General features: G+C 55.1%; 1 protein-coding gene and 1 long non-coding RNA gene across 2 annotated transcripts; one reads left to right on the plus strand and one right to left on the minus strand.

Moving 5' to 3' along the window:
• Positions 1-232: 232 nt before the first annotated feature.
• Mnt (MAX network transcriptional repressor) lies at positions 233-15,153 on the minus strand. The gene is made up of 6 exons (XM_052197763.1): positions 14,585-15,153; positions 9,044-9,629; positions 8,524-8,565; positions 8,276-8,387; positions 3,576-3,768; positions 233-3,378 (listed from the first exon to the last, which is right to left on the minus strand). Exons 1-6 carry the CDS (start codon positions 14,655-14,657, stop codon positions 2,612-2,614), a joined length of 1,773 nt encoding a protein of 590 aa, XP_052053723.1. The 5' UTR covers positions 14,658-15,153; the 3' UTR covers positions 233-2,611.
• A 117-nt stretch (positions 15,154-15,270) lies between these two features.
• LOC127695542 (uncharacterized) lies at positions 15,271-19,819 on the plus strand. Its single transcript, XR_007979998.1, has 2 exons — positions 15,271-15,701; positions 19,134-19,819. It is a non-coding gene; the product is annotated as an uncharacterized LOC127695542 (long non-coding RNA).
• Positions 19,820-21,429: the final 1,610 nt, after the last annotated feature.

Genomic DNA, 21,429 nt, shown 5'->3' on the forward strand with positions numbered 1-21,429 from the left:
GGAGCCACAGGCAGCTGTTGGGTGCTAGATGTGGGTGCTGAAAACCCAACCCAGGTCCTCTGACACATGATCTGGCTGCTGAGGCAGCTCTGGAACGCAAACCCCGGGTTTTAATCACTCAGGCTGTCACCCGACTTCACCAGCCTTCAGAGAGCCTCTTCTTGCAGCCTCCCTGTGGACCTCTGCCTCTCGCAATGAAATGACCCAGATGCTGTAGGCCAGGAGCTGCTCCTCAGGTTTCAGTGCAGATTTATTCAGTTTTATATTTTATTCCAGGCAAGTGCTTATTACATGGATAGTATTCATGTCTCAATACCTAAACTCAGAGCATGAACAGCCACTAGAGTACAGTTCAATAGTAAAAATACAATATGTACAAAATTAGGGTTTTTGTAGTTTTTTTTTTTTCCCACACAGCAGATGTACCCAAACACATAAAAATCTCTACAGTCTGGGGTCGCTACAATTCATATTTCAGGAAACAGAGACACAGTGACCAAGTCCTCACTGTAAACAAGGGCCACCTCTTTGGGGATTGGGAGTGGGACCCTGGGATAGGGGTGGGGGGGAGAAGCAGCTGTTCCTCGAGAGACTATGGTGACCCGACAACCCTCCAGGCCTCCCCTGCCCTTCTTTGGCCCCCAGGGAACCACTCTCCCCCTTTCCTCCCCGAGGTAAAGATCCCAGGCAGTGAGCCACTCCAAACAGCACAGGTAAAACACGCATGAGAGGTAAGGTGTGTGTGTATATGTGTGTGTGTGTCCCAGGCTGGAAGGGATAGGAAGGGAAGGGCCAGGCGGTCCCACGGGGTGAGGACAGATGTGGTCCTAACAGCTCTCAAAGGGGAGATGCCCAAGAGAGGGCTACGAGGTGGCTGCCCACTTGGGCACACAGCAGTCACAAACAACAAAAACAGCAACAACAGCCATCACCACCAATCTGGACATAGTCATTCGGCACTAGACCTGGGGGAACCCCTGCTGGGGGGGGAGGGCTGGGTGGATGATGAGGTATCTGTGCAGGCCTGTGGGCCAACACGATGCTGTGAACTCTGGAACTGGCCTCGAGACACAGAGAGGGGTGAATGGGACAAGTGGTCTGACCCAGCCAGCACCAGACTCTGCCCCTTTGTCACAACAGAGCAGAGAGTGGAGGTGGTCCCCAGAGTCAGAGTGTGGGTAGAGGTGGCTGGCTGCAGCCACAGGAAGGCAGCCAGTTTGTTGGGATTCCTGTGCTGGGGTTGAGGCTTGGTCCTAGCCACTCTCCCCGCCCCAGGAGACAAATCATAATAATAAAGGGCCCTGGGAGGTTTCCAGGGCCAGGACCTGTGAGCTTGGAGGCACCTGAGGAGTCATTATCAAGGGAGAATGTATTCAGGACCTTCGCTGGCCTCAGTGCCCGCTCACAATGTGTCATCGGAAGGACCCTGAGTCCTCCCCTCTGACCCCACAACTGCCTAAGTCCCCAGTGCAAACGTCACACCTTAGGGACACTTGCTTCCTGCCCCACACAGAAAGGCCATTGGTGAGTGTCCAGTGAGGAGCTGGATGTGCACATGTGTGACTGAGTGTCTGACACAAGGCCACTTGTAATAAATATCCACTTAAAAAGAAGCCAAAGCGGTCTGCAAAAGCAGAGGCAGGAGACACAGCACCCTCACTCTTAAGCAAACACAAGCTGAGCCTTAGCTTCACCAGCGAAGGCCCTTCCCGCCATGGACACTGCAGCACCCACCAGCAAGGGGTCTCAAAATCGCCACTGAGAGGGGAGATGGGAAAAGCCCTGGGATTTCAGCTCACATACCTCAGCAGTGTGGCTTAGCTCCTAGAGCCACTGCTGGTCCATGCCTCCCAGGCTGCAGGCAGTACCTAACCCGGGGTCGGGGAAGCACGAGGGAAGCCCCAGCCCAGGGGCAGGCTCAGGCAGGCTCAGGACTTGTGACAACAGCCTGCATTCTGTTTATTGTTGGTTGAGACTCATTCTGAACAGGTTCTACTGTAGCCAATCACGGTGACCACAGGCAGGGCAGAGTGTCCCAGGCCCAGGCATTCACTTGTCCTAGCCTGACTCCAGATCCTAGGATCTGTCACCTGTACTCAGAGGTGGACCCCTCCCCACCCATTTCCCATCTTTCTGGGGCCCCCGTTTCCTATACAGAGGTCCCACAGGACTCTGAGGCTGGGGAGGGGAGGCCAGGGAGCTCAGCCACCTCACCAGACAGAGCAATAGCAGCAACAGCACAGGAAGGCAGGCCAGGGAAGGAGAAGCCAGACATGAGCCACAGTGCAGACTTCCTGGGGACACGGCAGGGACACGGATTGGCACCACAACTGGCACCAGGCTGGGTAGGCAGGAACGGCCACCAAAGCATCCTCATGTCTACCAAGTCCCCCTGAAGTAGGATGACTTCCTGCCTGCAGCCAACTCCCTGGGGGGGGGCCCTCCCTTGCCCTGGCTCAGAGTCTCTGCACCCCCTTCCCCTAAGGAGGCCTGGGGGTGTTGTGGGTGGGGCGGGCCTGGGCCTGGCTGGAATGTGTGGAGCTGGTGGGTGGGAAAAGGGGCAGTCAGGTCCCCTTCCCTGCCCCCGCTGGGGGCCTAAGTGGCCTCATCCTCAAGCCAGCTTGAGTGTGCTGACCGGAAAGGAGGGCATGGTAACCATCGTCACGGGGTTGAGCACTGTTTGGCCCACCAGCTGGGGGTGGTGCACCACCTGGGCCCCCACAGCTGGCTTTGCCATGACAGTGGCTGGGGGCCCCAGCCCGGCTGTGCCATTCACTTGCTGGTGCGAAAGGGTGTGGGCGATGTGGCTCACGGCCACAGGCTGGCTCACGGCCACAGGCTGTGGGTACAAGGGCAGCTGGGAGCCGAGGTGGGCCACATGGTTGAGGGTGGCAGGGTGCACTGTGATGTGGCCAATGGGGGGTGTGGCAGGTGCCAGCTGCACAGCAGGGCTGGGGGCGGAGGGGGCAATGTGGGCGATATGCTTGCCCCCTGGCCCCTGCAGAACATGGTTTACAGTCTGGATGACTGAGGCATGGGTCGTGGCTGTGTGGGCAATGACTGTAGAGCCGCCCCCAGCCGTGGCCACCAGATGGGTTGGGGCTGGCACTAGCGTCTGGGTTGGGGTGGCAGGTGGGGGAGGAGGGGCTGGCAGAGGGGTCTTTTGCTGTGGTGGCTGCTGCTGCACAGGGAGGTGCGCAGGAGACAGAGCCACTGGGTGGGGGTGAGGGTGCGGGTGGGGAGGCAGAGGCGCAGCGGCGGTGCTGGGGGTTGGCAGGGCGGATTTCAGCAGCTCCGGCTGGGGACGATGGTTCAGCTTAGGTGGGCCCAGGCCTGCCCGGTCGCCCTCCATCTCCTCGTCAACGTTGTCCTCACCCTCTGTCAGGGAGCACAGGACAAGGACCAAGTCAAAAGAGGTTGGGAAGCAAGTGCCTGGAGACATAGGGGTGCTTGGGAGTCTGGGAACACAATGGAACTAGGGCAGGTGGCCTCTTTTCTAGCAGGGAAGAACCTATTCAGAGAAGCCAAAGGCACCATCTGAGAGTGACAGGAACAGCACAGGGGCCAAGGCTCACCAGAGGCTGTGGAGGTGGAGGCCTGGTCGTCCTCAGGCTGGCCCGTCTGCCGGAGCACACGGTCAATCTCCAGCACATCCATCCACTGGCCCAGCTCCTGCTTGAGCTCGGCCAGCCGCTGCTGCGTGGCGATCTTCTCCCGGGCGAGCCGCTCCATCTCATGCTCATATTCTTTCTCCTTCCTCTTCAGGGACTGGGGACAGGGCAAGGGACAGCAGGGCATCCTTAGCAACAACCACGGGCTCTATGGCCCTCAGAGCCTCTAGACAGTGGTTCTCAACCTTCCTAGTGTCACGACTGGTTAATACAGTCCCACATGTTGTAAATTTTGCTCCTGTTAGGAACAGTAATGTAGGTATCTAAGATGCAGGATATCCTGATATGTGAGACCCCCAAAGGGACCAAGACCCACAGGTTGAGAACCTCTGCTCTGGACAATCTGCAGTGATCAGGGGAAGTGGGAGGCCACACTGCCTCCTAGTGCATCACTCTGCCCAGTCTGGGTCCCTATGGGTCCCCAGCAGGCACCATTAAAGGCTAGCACAGACCAGAGTCTGGGGCCTGTCCCCACACTGCCCAGACTGACTCCCAAGGGATCACAGTCCCTACAATTCCTCACCTCATTCAATCGCTGAAGCTACAGGGACTCTTCTTAGTACCCCCTCCCACAGAGCCTGTGCCCCTCCTCTTTACCACTCCCGTGTCTGCTGCCTTTGTCCTCACAGGGCAGGACTACTCGCTCACTAGACTGTGACAGGACAGTCTCCGTTGGACTTCTGACTTCTTGGCAGCAACACTGGCTCCATTCTGCCCAGGCCCAGCTGCACCTTAGCCCACCTATGCCTCCTCTCTAGCTCGCAATTCACAGCTTGTTCCCGACTCGGGACCCGGCCTCGGGACCTCACAGGATGCTGAAAAATCTGTGGTGTGCCCCAACAACAAAGGATCTTGGGGAGCCCCACATCTGACTGCATATCCCTAGAGACTTCTTACCACAAGGTCCAGACCACCTTCCTCACCAGAGATCCCTGCCTCCCTCAGAACATGGGAGGGTCTTCCTTACCCACAGTGCCTCTTCTAGACTCCACCCTGTCCCTAGTCAACAAACGTCACTAGGTAGCTCAAGAGCTGTTCTAAAAGGCCAGCTCAGCTGCCTTCTATAATAAAGCGCTTCCGTGACTTTCAGGATGGACACTTAACCCTCGGTATGTAAGCCCTGCTGGAGCCATCAGTCAAGGCTGACCCTCCTACCCTTGCGTTTTAAAGGCCCAGAGGCCACTTCTCAACTGACTTCTGAATGTCTAACTTGTAGAGCATGAGAGCACCTCCAGGTGCAGAGACGGTGGGCGCTCCACACACAGGTTTGTCTCTGACCCCCGTCTGCCTTCAATTCACACGTGGATCCCCCTGCCTTTATCCCTGAGGGAAGCTGGCCCGTCTAGTCTCTCTCTCTTAATGTTACTTACTTACAGGGAAAGGAGACATGTGCCACAGTGCCAGGCATGGGACAACTAAGCTTTGCTTGACTTCTGCAGTGTAGGCCACAGCTGACATGTGGCTCTACCTTCAGAGCCACCTCACCAATTGGTCGCCAGAGTCCCAACTTCCTCCACTGTCCTTCCCCAGCCTGAGGCCCTAGCACATACATACCCTCCTGCCTCAGTCTTCCCCAGTGCTGCTACTGTGAGGTTATCTGAGAACTACTCAGGAGTCTGCGATGGGTCTTCAGTAGTCCTGGCTCTCAGAATCATTGAGTATTTACCACACAAGGCCCCCGTCCAACCTGTGAGCAGTTATAAGGGCTACTCCACAGTCAGTTCATCCCCTTGATCCTACCAGTGGCCAAAAGTGGGCTTACTCAGGCCCCATAGGATCTGGGAGCCTGGCAGTCTGCTATCAGGCAGGATGGCAGACCCTTCCTAGTCGAGGGGACCCGGCAGACTCAGTGCCCCAGCTTCCACACCTCAGTTCAGTGGCTTCTTCTGATGGAGACAGCAAAGCATCCAGTCCCCACACCACTAGATCCGCCCAGCTACCCCAAGCTCTGGACATTCCTGATACAGTGAGCAAAAGCTTCCAACTGTCAATGCCCACCACTTGAGACCCAAAGCCGGCATGCTGGCCTCGACGCGCCTAGCGTCAGTTCCATACCATGGTCCCCATCTATCTACCAGTCTGACTGGATGTCAATCTGCTTCTCTCCACGTTTCTCCTAGAAAGACCTTTTCTTCACCCTAGACACGCAATCACACATGGCACCTGTGTGTCCTCTCACCTGGCTCTGTCCCTGAGAGCTGCATATGACATCAGAGGAGGCCACATCAACCATTGGCCCTTGGTGACTCACTTAAACCTTGAGGCTCCAGGCTGGAAGTACCATCCTGAACTCAGTTCACTGCTTGTAGGGAGGGCTATATTCTGGGTCAGGGAGACAGTGTCAGGGGCCAACCCCCCCCCTTTCCACATAGTTCAGCCCACGGCCCTAGAGACCCTTGCAGTTTCCCCAGGGTCAGAGGTTAGTCCACACTGCTTCACTTGTGTCTACCTGCGGTGATCAGGTCCGCAGCCTCAGGAATGCTAGGCAAGGAGTCTTCCGGGCTGGAGCTCCAGCCCAGGAGGCTTCGTTTTAAAGCCACTTATTTTAGGTGTCAATCTGGATACGTGTCCCTTCTTGTCTTTCTCCATGTCACTGTGGCTTTCTTCAAATCCGTCACTGCCTCTACACATCTCTGCAGACCACCTGGGACCTTGACATCCTCCTACAATACCCTCTGCCCTCACAAAAAAGACCAAGTTGTACTATGTAAGCTAGCTAGCCTGGACCTCAGATCCACGGGCCTCTCCCTTCCACGGCAGGGGGCACCGCTGCAAGCCTTCCCACAGCCTTTCTCCTCTGGACTCACTAGCAAGGCCCTAGGTCCTCAGGACTCCATCCAGGACCAGCCTCTCACCTGATGCCTGGGCCTCTCTGCAAGACAAGCCATCCTGCTATCTCTCTCTCCCTCCCTCCTGCTGAAGCAACAACCACTCTGCCCTCAGCTTTGCTGTGTTTACCTCATATCCTGCAAATGTTATATGCACCTCCCCAAAGATCCCGTCACCCCTCAAGGCAGTCCTCGAATGTTCAGTTATGACCTACAAGAACACATCTCGTCCCTTTTCTTTGGTCTCCGGTCTTCAGAAGCAGACCCAGAGCATGACTAAAAATATTTAATGAAATAAATGAGTGGGTGCCAAGGAGGCGTTCCAGAATCTTGTGACTTGTTTCTACTTCCATGACCAAGCAAACCTTCTCAGCCACAGGCTGGGGCCCCTCCCACTTCCTCGTCAGATCAGGCAAGGTTCTAGGGAACCTCCTTTGGCTGTTTCTGAGCTATTTTCAAATCCACACATTATGCAAGGCTCCTTTTCCCAAGTACACATCTATAAAAAGGCACTTGACTTGCTCTAGCTCCTACCTCGCACTCACAATTTCTATTAATGGTTAAAGACGGCAAATTTTTGCATACATTTTAATTCATCAAATTAGAAAACTGATATTCAAAGAATATATCGCGGCACAACCACAGTGGTCTGCTTAGAGTCCATATTGGTAAAAACGAGTGCATTACGCCCAAAACTGAAGTCAGTAAAATTATCGCGGAAATAAGGTACAGGACACTGCACAGCCTCTGTCGGGCCCCTTGGCCCGCAAGCAAAGCCCCGCCCCTTCAGAGCACGCGCGCACCCACGCGGACCTGTCCGCTGCGTCACCGCGGGCGGCTGGCCCCGCCCCCAGCTGCCGGGAAGCGCCGGGAGGCGGGCGGAAAGGCGCGCTTCGGCTGGCGGCTTGGAGGAGTGGCCTGGGGACTCAAGCCCCGGGTCCGGTTACCTCCAGGTTGTGACCTAGCTGCCGAACCCCTGCTGGAGTGCGGGAATCCCTCCCACGGAAGCTATGATGCAGCCGCGCACCCGCGAGCAGAGCATCCCGAGTGGGCGGACGGAAACCCCGATGTTTGCCCTGCCCCCGCGCGCGGCCGGGAACGCCTGGTCCCTCCCATTCCCCAACGGTTCGGTCTCCTGCGCCGCCAAGCCTGGCCGCGCCCATCCCCCACCGCCTCCTGGGCACGCGGAACCCTACGCGGTTTCCAGGGCGACAGGAACTTCGCACTGCCGCAGAGGGCAGCCAGTGTCTACGAAGAGAGGAGACACCGCCAGTGGGGACCCCTTCCCAGCATTCGCGGAATGGAAACAGTTAAGGCTCCGTGGCCCGGCGCTGTCACTCCGGCTGCCTCAGTGCCCCACCCGACAGTAATCCTGAGCACTGCCAGGTGAACGCAGACACGGCGTCCCTCTCGATTCATTCCCCACCCCACACACAACCCCCCCCCCCCGCAGTAACCCCTCTTGGCCAGAGTCCGGGTCTCGCCCGGGTACTGCAGATAGCAAGGTACTGGACTCGCTTCGCCCCCTCGCCACCAGCGGGCTAAGCAGACAGGGTGCGTGGGGGAGGGGAAGGCCAAACAGTGCAGCGCTGCCGCCGCCCTCTCGCGCAGGCGCCCTCCCGCCCGCCCCCTCCCGGGGTGGGAGCCCCACTGACGTCAGCCAGGCCATGTGCTTAGCGCCCGCGTGGAGACGGGCGGGGGAGCCTGCCGGTAGCAGGAGGAAGCTGGCGCTTTGGCCGACCAGGCACCGCCCAGCCCTGCCTCCCTTCCCCATACCTGGATATACCGCAGCGCCGTCCGCAGCACGCTCAGATTCGAAGTCTTCTTGTCGTCTACGTTGGGGATGTTGCGCTTCAGGGTCTCAAAACATTCCTTCAGATGGGCCCTCCTGGGGAAAGGGGGTGAGCACTGGTTAGCCAACGCCTGAGTACACAGGAGCTGGAGGCAGGGACAAACCCAGTGAAGCTTTGGGGAACCAGGAGGGATGGGCCCACAGTCACACTTGTAAGTGCGCGCGCACACACCTGTTCTTCTCCAATTTGTTGTGGACTTCTCTGGTTCCGATCCTGAAACCCAGACAGATAGGAGGCTCAGGGAGGAAGGCCCAAATTAGGCCTTCCGGACCCACATCACCCATACCACCACTGACCAGGCGTCCCTAACATTTTCTATAAATTGAAAGTGCCGGCCCTGCGTTGAGCCCATCCAACTCTTGGAGGGTATCTCTGTGCTCTTAACTCATAGCCTCTGGAACCCTCCATCCCGCTGGTCCAACTAAGAGACACAGGAGATCAGGTAGGGGTTCTAGAATCTTAATGCAAAGGTCTGGAAATGCCTGCTGCAATCTCTATTGCTGCTGCGGTCCCACAACATGGATAGCTAACCGCGGCAATCATAGTGGCTTACAATGAGAGGTACTTCTTCTACGTGGCATGAGGCATTCCTAAAGGGGCTAGCTGGCCAGGGTACCTTCTCTTGCATCCCCAGCCCAAGATTGACAGTCGTCTCCCATCCCACCAGACCCCTCTGGGGTACCCTACTCACCCTCCAGGCCTCTTCTTTTGTTCACTGGATTTGGCTTCTTCAGCTGGTGCCAACTTCAGGGTCCCAAGCGTGGGCGGGGGTGGTTGCTGAGGAGCCAGCGGCGGCTGGACTCCAGGGTGTGGTGCAATGGTCAGGATGGGCGTAGGGAGGGGCTGCAAAGGCTTGGGGCTGCCAGTGGGTGCAACTGTGGTCTTCGCATCAGGCAGTAGGGGAGCAGGGGTGGGCACCTGTGGTCTGGTGGGCAGGGGGACTGGCTCCTTAATGCTGAGTCCAGGGGTGCTGACCAGGGCTGGCTGACGAGGTGCCAGGGGAAGAGGCTGGGCTGCGGGGGGCAGAGGTGGAGGCGGGGGTAGAGACTGCGGGGAATTGGTCACTACAGGAATAGGAATGACAGTCAGTGGAGCAGGAGTGGCAAGCGGTGGCGGCGGTGCGGGTGGCGGTGCCGGTGGAGACAAAGGTAGTGGTGGAGCCTCGATTCGGGGTTCCTCCACAGGCAGGGCATGGGCCAACCTGGCCAGGCTACTTGCCCGCTTCTGCTCCTGCTCTCTCTCACGTTCCCGCTCCAGGCGAAGGCGCTCCTGCTCCTCTAAACAGAACACACAAGGGGCTCAGCAGAGTGCAAGAGCCTGGGCCTTTTCCTCCAACCCTGACTTTGTCCCAGTCAGGACTCAGCGACCTTCTGCCCAGCCCGAGACACCAGACACAGCCAAGCATGCCCAGCCAAGGTAGCACTGAACCCACAAAGCACAGGCCTGGTCCCTACCACTGGGAAACTCGCAGCCTGGGGCAAGCAGTGGGAGGAAAATAGCGGTGCCAGGAGGAGTGGCAGGCTGTTAGGGGAAGGCAGGGTTTCACAAACAGGTGAGCAGGGGCAGCGAAGGAAGGGGATGCTGTAGGCCTGGCAACCTGGAGCTGGGTGAGCTAGACAGATGACCAACAGGAGTATCTAGAGGGACACAGAGCTAGTGTACACAGAGACAGATGAAGTCTTAGAGCTGGCAATAGGCCAGATCACCACAGGAGAAGAGACCTTCCACAGAATTTACCAAGCACCTGTTGGAGAGCAGGCAGCACCTTTGTTTCACAATGAGCAGAGAGACAAGGTGATTGAGAGTCAGGCACAGCGAGTCTGACAGCCAGCCAGATGCCTGCATTTGTAAGCTCTCAGGGTGTCCCATCCTCAGCCCCAGGTTACTGGGCAAACATCACATCCTGAGAGAATGGCCCTGGACTTCTGCTCCCTTGTTAAGTCCAAGGCCTCAAATTTCCCCAGACAGCAATGGACACAGTATCTTCTTCCAAACTGTTACAACCCATTTCTCTAGTTTTGTGTGTTGTCTGTCTCCCTTGTACAGTAGCATCTACAGCAGGCATAGCACAATTTAGAAAGGTAGGAGGCAGGCAGAAAAGAAGAATAGTTAGGTACGGGCAGGGCCACTGGACTCAGGCAACTTTTATGATCATGATTTGCATCTCTACTGAAAGCCCAGCAGGAAAGTGAGAGCTACTCAAGAGCTAGCTGCAAACATCCTGCGAGCCCGGCCAGGAAAGGGTCTTCTCTCAGGCCTCGCCTTAGGCTCCCTGGCTACGGCTTCTGAACTGAGCTGGGTCTCATCCCCCCCAGGTAAGGGAAGGAGCCCAGGCTGTTCTGCCTGTGTTGTTCAAAACTGTTGACAACAAAGGGTGGACACACCCCAAACAGGTCATGTGATGTGAGGCTGTGCCTACCGCCTCTGTCGGAAGGAGGGGCATAGTCGCCCCTCAGGTCTTCTCAGCTTCAAGACCCCATGGCCTCCTGGGCACTGAAAGCTCTGAGAGAAGCAGGCCCATCTCCAGCCCAAGACAAGGAGGGAGCTGAGGAGGAAGTGGAGGGGAAATGTTTGGAAGGAATGGTAAACTGTTTTCCAGCAGGGAGAGTTCAGGGCTGCTATGCTGGCTCTCTCTCCTGCCCTTCAGGAAGGGGTGGGCAAGCTTGCTCTACTGAGGAGGGCTCGCTCTCCCTGTCAGTACTGACTTAGGTTACAGCCCCTGAGAAAACCAGTCCTGCTCCAGCTTCCCACAGACCACAGCGGCAAAGGAGCCTGTTGAATTCCACTTCAGAGCCCTTCTCCAGCTAGGCCTGAACGCAGGGCGGAGCACAGCTCCTCTGAGTAGTCTAGTTTATTTTTTAATTGCATTTTCTGTGTTACTAAGGGTGTACACAGACCAGAGGACTACTTTCAGGAGTTCTCCCACCATGGGTTGGAACTCAGGCAGCCCGGCTTTCTCTGACAGTGGTACTGGCACAGCCATCTCACTGGCCCCGGGACAAGGGTTTAACTCACCACAAGTAGAGGGACCAAAAGCCAGGTACTGGACTGGAAGCAACCTCTGGATCTTAAAGCTCCTCTAGGACACAGCAACCTCCCCTCCTCCCACCTCCTGCAGAGTCACCTAGAAGACACGCTTCCCAGAGACTAGGCAGAACTCACTGAATGAGGTCCACCACATCTGGCCCAGTATTGTCAACCCTGGCTGGACTGCACCAGTCCACTACTGATTCCTGCTCCTGCTGCCAGCTCTGCCTCTGCCTCATTTCCCACCCACAGGGTCCTCGAGTACACTGGAGGGTCAAGCACCCTGGTGATGCTGGGGTCTCCTGCAGGTACAGTCTGTGTTTAGGCCATTTTAAAGAATGCTCCAGCCCACAGGTGTACTACGCTCACTCTCACACATGCAGACTCACACCTTCTCCAGAGTTCACACCCCAGTGAGGTCAGCAAGACCATCTGGGTTGGGGGGTGGGGGAACACCGGACTCCTGCTGCCTGCAACCTTTCTAAACTACTGTAGCCTTCTGTGTACAGGAATTCTTCCTTCCTGTATGCTAGCTACCAGGGCTTGGCACAAAAGGCAGGCCCAGGATGGGACAGAAACCAGGCACTTCTGCATACAACAGCAAGCTCCCTCCAAACAAGAAGAGAACAATTCAAGTCATCTCCACAAATGCTGGTGACGCCCAGGCTCGACCCTCCTCTGGGCACCAGCAGGGCCCGCGTCCTTTCTCTCTCACGCCCTTGCTTAAATGTGCATCATGCCCTCAGGTTTGTCATATGAGCAAACTGGTCTGCAACAGGCTTGACCTTGTAGGTGGGAATGGAGAGGACATAAGAATCCCGCTCAGAGTTGGCAATCTGAAGTATATACCTCAGAGCACGGGCAATTCTGCTCAGCAAGTTGGTATCACCTGTGGAGGTTTTAAACCTGTGTGAACCACATCTGGCCTTGAGCTTGTCTTTGGCTTTCCAGTCCCCACCTACCCTCCAAGACCCTTTGCTCCAACACCAACCAGCTGGGACCTGGGAGCTGCACTCGGCTTCTCCCCAGCACTCAGTATTTGGGAAAGGGCTGTGTGATCTAAGGGGGACTTTCCCAGGTTCCTTTGCAGAGCTGCATCCACCAACCCACTCGACCTTACAGGTCAGCTTAACTGAGCAAGGGTAAAGGCAGGGCGGTAGGGGGGCTTCTCCCTTTTTCTGTATGGCTAGGAAGGTTAATGTGAAATAGTTCCCAGAGGCAACAGTAGTGTCAATCCTGTTCACCTCTCGCCTGGTTACATAGTGGGGATAGAAGTGGTACTCCTGAACTGCACTGTGCTGACAGCAGCAGCAGGTGACTTCTCTCGGACGCTTCAATTCTTCCCCTCCTCACATCCGCCGCTGAAAGGGGCGTACTAGTCATTCTGTTAACCACCATCACTGTTCACTGTCTCACCCTGCTCTGGACCCAAAACACAAAGGGGAGGGGCGTGTGAACAGATACCCCAACCATGCATTCTGCAAAACTCCTAAGCACTTGGGTCTTGCAAATCCTCAATGACTCCTGACCTTGAGTCGGTCAGACGAGGCCTGCGAACCTGCAGCTCCTCCGCCCCTAGCCAGCTACCACTCCTCCCGCCCCACCGCGCGGAAGAAGCTGCAGGCGTGCGCGCGCCTTTGTGCGCGGGCACACAACACACACACACACTACTACCTCCTGCATGACTCATCATTGAAGCAACAATAGGCAGAAAGAAAGGGAAGGAGAGCAAAGAACACAACACTACAGACGGAAGGGTTCTGAGGGGGCAGGGCAACCAGGAATCCCTAGGAACTGCACACACAGTTTCAGAACTGAAGCCCTCACAAGAGTCTGGAAAGCAGGGGTCTTTTTCTTTCGGCCCCTATTTCAGCAGCACTCGAAGCCTAGGGACCACCGCCAAAGCGGGTGGGTGACAGTCTCATAAACCCTCTTTTAGCCTCTGAGGAAGCACCAAAGTTTACCCTCCTTATGCAAGATTATTCCAGTGTGGCCGGATTGTAGCCAGAAGGGCCTAGGGACACCGTTAGTGGGTCAGTGAGATGTTACTTGTAGATGTCACCCTGAGATTCAGAGGATTTCCCTCGCTACAGGATCAAAAACAGGAGGATCCAGCAGGAGCCGAGGTGAACATAGCTCCTCCTACCCAGGGCAAAGGCTCTCCCTGGGAGATGGCCAGCAACCAGAGCAGGAGGCCAACCCGACTCAAGGCCCCTCGCCAGCCCCGCCCAGACCCCGCCCCCGGGTAACCGCGAGGCGGGGAGGAGGGGCCGGCCGCGCAGTCCCCAGCGGGAGTGTCCCCCGTGCACGTGGTCGGGGGCGGAGCCTACCTACGTAAGCACTCCGGGTAACCAACGGGCTTGGGACGCAGGCACACGCAACATTCCAGCCAAGAGCGGGTTTGAAACGCGCAGACACGCCACATTCCACACCGGCTAAAGCAGGGCAAGGCAGGGGGGGGTGGGCCTAGGGCTGCCCCCAGCGACCCGCGGGACACTCACATGCACCCAATCAGCACAGCTCTCAGCCAAACCTAGACGTGCGACCCAGCCCAGCTCTGGGAGGCGGGGTCAGGCGGGGCTGGCCAGGATCATAAGACACGCGATGTCATTTCATTCTGCAAAGGCCGCCTCCGCCCCAAGCAGCGCGTAGATCTGCCGGGAGCGCTCCCCGCACCCTCTAGCCGGGACCAGGGAATCCGGAGAGCGGCTCCGCGTAGAGTATTCCCCACCCCCACCAGTTACGCACACGCCCACTCGTGTGCTGTACAAACAGCCGTGTACGCGTCCGTTCATCCGCTCTTCCCCGCTCATCACACATCATCTTGGTGCACACACGCAAGCACACGCGGGTCTGCCACCCCCACACATCAACATCCCTCGCACCATCCGCCGGTTCACACATCAATGATAGGGAGGGCGCCGCCCGCCCACAACTAAGGGGCCCCCCACTGAAGGTGTACGGGGGTGCCAGGCAGCTAGGGTGGTACCCGCAGACACTGGGTCCTTCTTTGCATGTTAATGAATTCATTATTTTCAACGTTCTCATCACTCCTCCCGGACGGCAGCTCTTGCAGGGAGTTTGTGCCCGGCTTTTTAGGTCGCGCCGTAGAGGGGCCTGCCTGCGATTTCCAGTGGGTTCGGGGATCGGGGTCACTGGCCTCCCCTTTTGCCCGGTGCCCCAGGGGCCCAGCCCGGCCGCTCACCACGTGCTCTCTGTTGTTGCTGCGCTTGCCATTCCAGGAAGCGGGCCGCCTCCAGTAGCGTCTCTATGCTCATCGCGCCGAGAGCAGTCGGGGGCGCGCCGGGGCCGAGGCTGCGGCCCGCGAGCCAAGCACAGGTCAGGCTGGCGGGCCGGCAGGAGGGAGGGATCACCTCCGGGGGGCGACAGGGCTGGGCGGCGCAGCGCACTCCTCAGGAAAGAACGGGGGAGCACGGGGAGAAAAATCAATGTCTCCCAAAATATTTGCAAAATAAAAATTTGCAAATTAAAAAAAATGATGCAAAAAATAAAAAAGGCGGCACTGCCTTCTTCCTTCCTTCTTCCTCTTCCTCCCTTCCGATGCCTCCCGCCCCGCGGCCCCCGGAGTCCCGCCGACAAGAAAGGGCTTTGCAACAAGATGGCGAGGAGGCACCGACACACACAACAAGGGAAGGAGCCGCGCTGCCCCCGGCCGCCGCCCCCGCTACTACACCGGGGCCACAGCCAAAGCCCGGACCGGAGCCCCCGCCCGTAGGGCCGCGGCGTCTCACTGAGGGCGGGGTCGCGCCAGGGATAGCCCCGCCCACCGCGCGCGCACACGTGGCTTGGGTGGGGGTGAGAAGATGGAACCAGGCTTCCGCGCGGCTTCCGCTTTCCCTACTTGCCCCTCCTCTCCGTGGCCAGCCACAAGTTAAACAGGGGTTGCGTGCTTGGGGCATTCACGGCGGGTTCTGCCTTGCCGAGAGAATGGGAAACCCAAGGCTTCGGTTAGCTGAGACAGCGGTGACACAGGTCAGGGAGACCTAGTCTGACCCCTAGGTCTCTACGCCCCACGTAGACACGACCTAAATCCCGCAGCCGTCCGGTCTGTCGCAATTCTCCCCGGGATCCGCCCCTGGGCGGAGCTGACAGCCGGCTGCTAGAGTCCCGACAGAGGGACCGGAGAGCTGATCCCGTTCCGGATTTTGTCTCTGTTCCTCCCCCCGCAGTGCGTTCGCATCCTATTAGGCTACATCACCAGGCCGCCCGCCAATGGGCGGGCAGGACAACACGGCATGGAGCAGCTCCACATGGACACCCCGCGCCGCCAGCCTTCGGTTTAAAGGGCCAGCGTCTACAAGGTCGTATTAGCGGGTGCGGATAGGGCCACCGGGTGACGGTAGGGTGAGACACCTACAGGGGAATTCCGCAGTCGTGCTCAGGCCCATCCCCTGCTTTACATCATCTTCCCATTCAAAACCAGATCTTCCTTCCCTTCTCCTAAATTCTTTGTCGACACATTTCTGATATGGGTGGGGACAAAAAGTGTGCCACTCCAGAGCGTTGCTGGGCCCCGGCTCCAGGAATCAAAAAAGAGAAGCGTCCGAAGCCCAGGCCATGGAGGCGTGGCCTAAATCAGGAACAACAACGTGGAGGGCGGAAGCCGCGCTACCCTGGCTGCCCGCTGGGTGCGGGGCGGGGTCGCTCACTGTGTTGGGCTGGAACCACGCTCTCTCCTAAGCTCGCCAGTTAGCCTTTATCTTGGCTCCAGGGCTTAGGATGGTCCCTAGGTATCATCAGAAAGATCTTTGAAGTCAGCTTGCCCAAATCATTACACTTTGCAGGTAAGAGAACTGAGGCCCGAGTGAAGGTACTACTCCAACTGCTCCTTGTTCCTTGAGCAACTCGAAGTCTGGTCAGACCTCTCTCAACCACCATCTGTCTCTTAACACCACCCGTCCTTGCAAGAGTGAAGGACTATCAAACTGCAGTGCTGGAAGGGGTCTGAGCACTTACATAGTATTGATTAGGACAACAGAAATGTCCTATATCTGAAACCTAACCATACTGTTTGACTTCGTTGATTGAAACCACACAATCTCCATTCGTACAGTTAGCTTTGAAAAGCACTAGAATATTATGGGCACAATGGAGCCGCTCCAATTACTGTCTCAGTGCTAGGACTAGGCAGTTACCTGTTACTGCGTCAACCTCCTTGGTAGCCAATGCAAGGAAAGTGGAGACGTGCCAGTGCTTTCAGGCTCTTGGGCTCCCTCGCACAGCACCGGAAAGCAAATCGTAAGACCTTAGAGCAGGCCGCCGTGACAGTCCAACCTATCCAACATTATGTGCCTACTTCAGGAGCTGCCAGAGCGGCCTGGAACACAGAACAAAAGACGGTGGCAGTCTCTCTTCCCCTTGAGGTTTATCCTAGAGAAGGACACCCTGCACAGCGGAAACGGAGTCTTTGATCTTGGTGTATTGAACTGTAGCAGGTGGAGCTGAGCATGAATAACTCTTATGCAAATGTCCAGCGTCACTATGAAGCTGAAGCACAGGGAAGTAGACCTAGAGCCCAGCTGTGTACAGGACAAGCAGCTTTCCCTAGCTGCCCGCAGCGGCGCAGGCTCTGCCTCTCCTTCCTGGGGGTCTACCTGCTTTGGGTGTTACTACACCTGACCTAAAGGAGATGATGGAGGTGGCGCTAGAGGTTTGTTTTGGTTTTTTGTATGGAAGCCAGCACCATTCACTCACACTGTCCAGCTTGTCCTGTCTTCCTCAAGTGGCCCACGGCACTCATACAAAACCTAGTACTTCTATTCTTGTGAGGGACCAGTTCTATAACAAAAAAATAATTACTTTTCTGAGCAGTATTTTGAAAGCACCTCCCTCCCTTCTCTGGGGGTGGGGTGGGGTGGGGTGGGGTAGGAAGTGAGAGTGGGATGCATGCGCACTTGAACGCTGGCCCTTCCGGCCCCACTGCCCCATCTGCTCCAGAGCTCAGAGGAGATGCTTGCTATTTAAACAAACAGCCTTACGGGCTTCACGTGATCATGTTTATTTAGGTCACATGGGGACAGCACTCAGGAGATGTTAGGCAAAACCAAGGATTTAGAAAGGCTTTTGAAAGGCCTCTTATTGCCTTTAGGAGGCTAAAAATGGTCACCAGAATTTCTCATCAACCAAGGGTTGAGAAGTGGACAGTGGGGAGGTGAGACACCTATGGGGAGGCACAGGAGAAGAGGGAAATGAATGGGAGGACTGTTTTAGCATGCTTTAGGTTCCTGTTCCAAAGGGTGGAGCCAGGGCATAGGTTGGCAAGCACATTCACTAAAGGGAAAGCCTAGTTTGATGGTTCAGCAAAAGCTTAAGGGCTTTGGAGGACGATCCCAGAGCCAGCCACCTCCTAAAACATGCTCAAGTCCTGTTGTGTCTTTTCGAGGTGCTGAGGTGCTGAGATGTCTGGGTCAGGAGGGCAACAGGCTCTCCTACCACGATACACTTTCTCATCAAGATTTGTAAATTCTTCCTCCTGCCCTGCGCTCCTCAATGCCTACTCCACATCCCATAGCAAGCCTTCTCCCCTTGTCTGTGCTGACTTCCTGTCCTTGAACCATTCATCCCAACAGAGCCACACACAGCTCCAGCGCTCTAGGAAATCACTTCCCTGACCACTTCCAAACAGTGGGATGTGGGTGGGAAAGGCTGTGGAGCTCCATACACAGATATTCGCACTATTCCAGCTGCCCCAGCCTTCCAGCCTTGACTCAGTATCTTTGATTAGTTTTAGGTAACTTTTTTACCAGTCATAATTAAAACAAGGCCATGGGGAAAGAGCTATCTATAAATAAGGGACATTAGACAGCTATGCTCAGGGACAAACCAGGTAGCATTCATTTAACAAACACGTGCCAGACAACCGGCTAAGTACATGTATAGGTGAGAGCAGGTGATCTTTAGCAAGAAGGCGGCACTGGCGTGAACACTCACACCAGGAAATGCTCATGTGTTCTCTTCCATACTGGCTACAGCAAGAGACAGTACAACTACACCAGGACCTAAGGGCTATGAAATACTAAGGTTAAGTCAGGCTCCTAGATCTTAATTTCCTCCAAAAAACATAAAAAAAAAAAAAACAAAAACCCAACCAGGTGACTCAGACCTTATCACCTCCAAACTTGGGCTAATGTAGAGGAACGACTTCCCATTTTGAGGCCTGTTTGGACTACAAAATGAGACTGTCTCCAAAATAAATCAAACAACATCAAAGAAATCAAGTGTGTTTAGGGCTGGGCTACCCTGAACCCAAGTCTTAACAAAGGCCTCAGGATAATTCTAAACTATGCTGACAGAGTCACCCTGCAAGGCCATCTGTGCAGTCACCAGTGAAGTGGGTTCCCCAGAGTCTGAACTTCCCCTTGCTGACTGTAGTCCCCCACTCAACAGGGACAGCGTAGTCTGCTTCTGCACTCCCTCACTGGATGTCACAGCTGGAAGGGTGTGATTACAAGGGTAAGATCCCAAGAAAAGGTGATCTTATCAAAGGTCACCAAGCTGTCAAGTTGAAAAGTGGCCTGATCCTCTTTTCTGTCTGGGCTGGACAAATCTGGGCAAGTACTATCTGCATGGGGTCAAGAGTCCCTGCAAGTCTCCCGGAAGTGAGTAAACAAGGAAAGCGCACGCACACGCATACACACACACACACACACACACACACACACACACACACACACACACGCACGCACGCATACACACGCACCATTGCTAACAGCAGATAATAATTAACTTTGCAGGTTTAGTCTGTGAATGGGTCGCCTTGGAGGAACCTCTGACTGAACCTGACCTGCGACAGAGGTGAAGTGTAGAGCTCCATCCAGGACCCATCCTTGGTGTAATAAACAAACACAGCACAGAAGCAAGAAAGGAGGAGCCTCTGACCAGTTTTCTCTAAGCGCCTGGCCGTCTTGTCAGGAGTTGGAGCTGTGCTGTGCCAGGGGCACAAGAAGCTGACCCTCTGGAAAGGCATAGTAGAGCACGAGGACTTCAGACATTCCTTTGAAGGAAAAAGGATGTGGCTTCCTGAGTCCATTAATTCAGGTCAAGGGAGTGGGACACCAGGTAGGGTTGTAGGTACAGAGGGTGGAGTCTGCACTGTGTGACTCAGGAGCCAGCTGGATCCCTCCAGGTAGAGACGTGCTGGAGACGTGCTGACAGGAAAGGTACAGCCATGGGGCTCACACCTAACAGGCAATAGAGTAGCCTCCCCTGGACAGGGCCGGGGCTTCATGGCCACAAGCTAGCCTGAGTTTCCACTTCCAGGCTGGGGATGGCTAGGAGAGGGAGTGAAAGAATACAGTGTCCATGTCTAGTCCCTGCCTGCCCTGTGCCCATCCCCACTGGTAGTTTTAGTGGTACTTTATTGGCCATTTCTGAAGACACTCTGTGATAACTGCACCATTAAACTGATCCTTAAAATGAATACCATTATCCTATAGGTTGTCAAGTGTTGTATAAAGAAAGGATAAAACCCCTATAATGGGAAATAGACAAACATTTTCTACTCCAGAACAACAGAAGCTTCTACTCACAAAAGCAAATATAAAGACATAGTGTGATGGAAAATCCTAACTGTAAAAACACCATCATTAAAAAGAGGAGAGGGAGGCAGTCGGATTTCTGAGTTCAAGGCCAGCCTGGTCTACAGAGTGGGTTCCAGGACATCCAGGGCTACACAGAGAAACCCTGCCTGGAAAAAACAAACAAACAAACAAACAAACAAACAGAGAGGGAAGAAATGACAGGTGGAAAGAATCCTTGCAAAAGAAAATTTCAATAGTTAACAGACATAAACCTAAAGTTTCCACCCCCCCACCCCCCAAGACAGGGTTTCTCTGTATAGCCCTGGCTGTCCTGGAACTCACTCTGTAGACAAGGCTGGCCTCGAACTCAGAAATCTACCTGCCTCTGCCTCCCAAGTGCTGGGATTACAGGCGTGCGCCACCACCGCCTGGCAACCTAAAGTTTTAAGATACATCCACGAATAACATACATAGACGAAGACACCTGGTCAGTCCCATAATGAGATTCGAACATGAAACAATTTTTCCCCCCATCAACTGATAATCTTAAAATAGCTCTCTGGGGCTGGAGAGATGCGGAGATGAGTAGGACGAGCTGCTTTTGCAGAGGTGAGTTTAGTTCCCAGCATGCACGTCTAGCAGCCCACTCCCTTCCTGGCCCCAAGGGCACCACCACTTACAGGTGCAGACAGCCAGGTCCAAATGAAAATAAACACTAACCTTCTATCACTATCCAAGGTATGGCAAAACCAACCACTCAACCCAAGAGCCTTTCTAGCGGATGAGGTAAGGAGGTGGACTCTCTGCCTTGGTAACTCCAGGCAAATTTAACCCTCAAAAAGAAAACCACACCAAAACTTTCATATAAAATATGACATATGGTAAAATACGACAGTGAAATCCTTTTTCACTAAGAACAGCAGCTTGGCACAATGCGGGCACAGCACAGCAGAGCATGGGACCCACCCAGCAGGCTGCCCCACAGCAGCGCTGGCTGGCATCAGGCAGGGTGGGCACTGCTAACTCTTATTTTTACAGCTTTCCTAAAACAGATTAGCCTTATACTCAGAAGGGGGGGAGAGGTAGGGAAGACATCACAATAAATACGTTGTAAAAGTGTATTGTACAATGACTGACCCCACAGTTGTTTAAAATGCATATGTGTACAAACACAACAAAATGAAATTTCACTTGAGTAATGGAATTGTAGCTTACTCATTTTATAAATCTTAAATATGAAAACTTATTTCAATGATAAAATAAAGTCACTGAAAGGCTGGAATGTAGTGGCCTGCCTTGGAGGGGAAGGTTCCCTGTGCTCTGTCCAGCAAGGCCACTATTTCTGAGATCTCATGGTGTTTAATCTCCCTTGAACTGCCTGTGGCACTATTTTCCGCTCTACGTTTTTCTAAAAACGTCCCCATACAGGGTCTCTCGTTTTGTTGCTGCTGCCCTCCACCCTTTCCTGTCTAAATCTGCTCTTTCTGCATCATCCTCAGAGTAAGATTAT

The sequence above is a fragment of the Apodemus sylvaticus genome, chromosome 10 (genome assembly GCF_947179515.1).
Source record: "Apodemus sylvaticus chromosome 10, mApoSyl1.1, whole genome shotgun sequence".
Classification (NCBI taxonomy): domain Eukaryota; kingdom Metazoa; phylum Chordata; class Mammalia; order Rodentia; family Muridae; genus Apodemus; species Apodemus sylvaticus.